The sequence below is a fragment of the Chaetura pelagica genome, unplaced genomic scaffold (assembly GCF_000747805.2).
Source record: "Chaetura pelagica isolate M959 unplaced genomic scaffold, ChaPel_1.0 scaffold356, whole genome shotgun sequence".
Taxonomy (NCBI): domain Eukaryota; kingdom Metazoa; phylum Chordata; class Aves; order Apodiformes; family Apodidae; genus Chaetura; species Chaetura pelagica.
Genome location: NW_009953964.1, coordinates 6,633,427 through 6,634,303, shown reverse-complemented (window position 1 = coordinate 6,634,303; position 877 = coordinate 6,633,427). Strand labels below are relative to the sequence as shown.

At 60.5% G+C, this 877-nt stretch overlaps 1 protein-coding gene across 1 annotated transcript in view; it reads right to left on the bottom strand.

Moving 5' to 3' along the window:
* The window catches only part of RGS14 (regulator of G-protein signaling 14), a 6,254-nt gene that overhangs the window by 792 nt on the left and 4,585 nt on the right, over positions 1-877 (bottom strand). Inside the window, exons 11-14 of the mRNA XM_010002087.1 lie at positions 796-873; positions 545-603; positions 259-373; positions 2-17 (exon numbers count right to left, since the gene is read on the bottom strand). Of these exons, the coding sequence (XP_010000389.1) occupies positions 2-17; positions 259-373; positions 545-603; positions 796-873 (268 nt within the window). The remainder of the gene's footprint in view (position 1; positions 18-258; positions 374-544; positions 604-795; positions 874-877) is intronic.

Genomic DNA, 877 nt, shown 5'->3' with positions numbered 1-877 from the left:
CAGCAGCTCCACCAGTCCTGGGGGAAAAGCAGGTCATGCACCTGAGTCCGTCACTGCAGCTTCTGTCCTAACACCTTGGCTGCCCTCTTCACCTGACATGACCCTGAACAGGTCCTATGCACAGCACTTGAACTTCTTCCCTGGTCCATGCCAGCACCCATGAGACCCTGCACCCAGCCCCAGCACACCAGGGGACACTGCGTCCCTCACTCAGTGTTTTGCCCCAACCCCTCAGGTTTCAGATACACCAGGTCTCACCTTCCAGGTCATAAGTGCGGCGGTTCAGGTTAGTGGCAGCTGAAGACCGAGGCCGGGAAGAGGAGGAGGGCATCTCATCCAGCACGTCGGACTCTGCTCCTGTCGGGCTTCCCTCCTGTGATAAGCAGCCCAAGCCTCAGCAGCAGAGCAAGGAGGCAGTGCTCCCACAGCCCACGCCCCCATCGCCCTCCTGCAGCCTGGCTGCTTCCCTGGCACCTGCAGCACAGTTCCCAGCGGCACTGCAGCAGCAGCTGGGGAGGCATCTCCAGTGGGATCTCGAGCTCACCTCGCTGTGGAGCAGGGAGGGGGCAGCCGCGGTCTTGGCACTCTCCATCACTCTCATGCCTGCAAGATTAAGACTGATCCTCAGCACCCCATGCCAATGCCACAGTCCTTGCCCAGCTGGTGACAGGATAGAGTCCACTCCAGGAAGCAGGAGCCATGGCCAACAGAAGGCAGCCTGACCCTGTGAGCACTCTGGTGTGGGGACAGAACCTGCGTGGGGGAGGATATGGCTTGGAGGGGAGGACACTTTACCTGCTGGTGTTTCCAGGATGAGTTTCTGAGCAGCCACTGTGCTGACGAGCTTCTCCACGTCCAGGGTGGCTGGCTTCCCTTG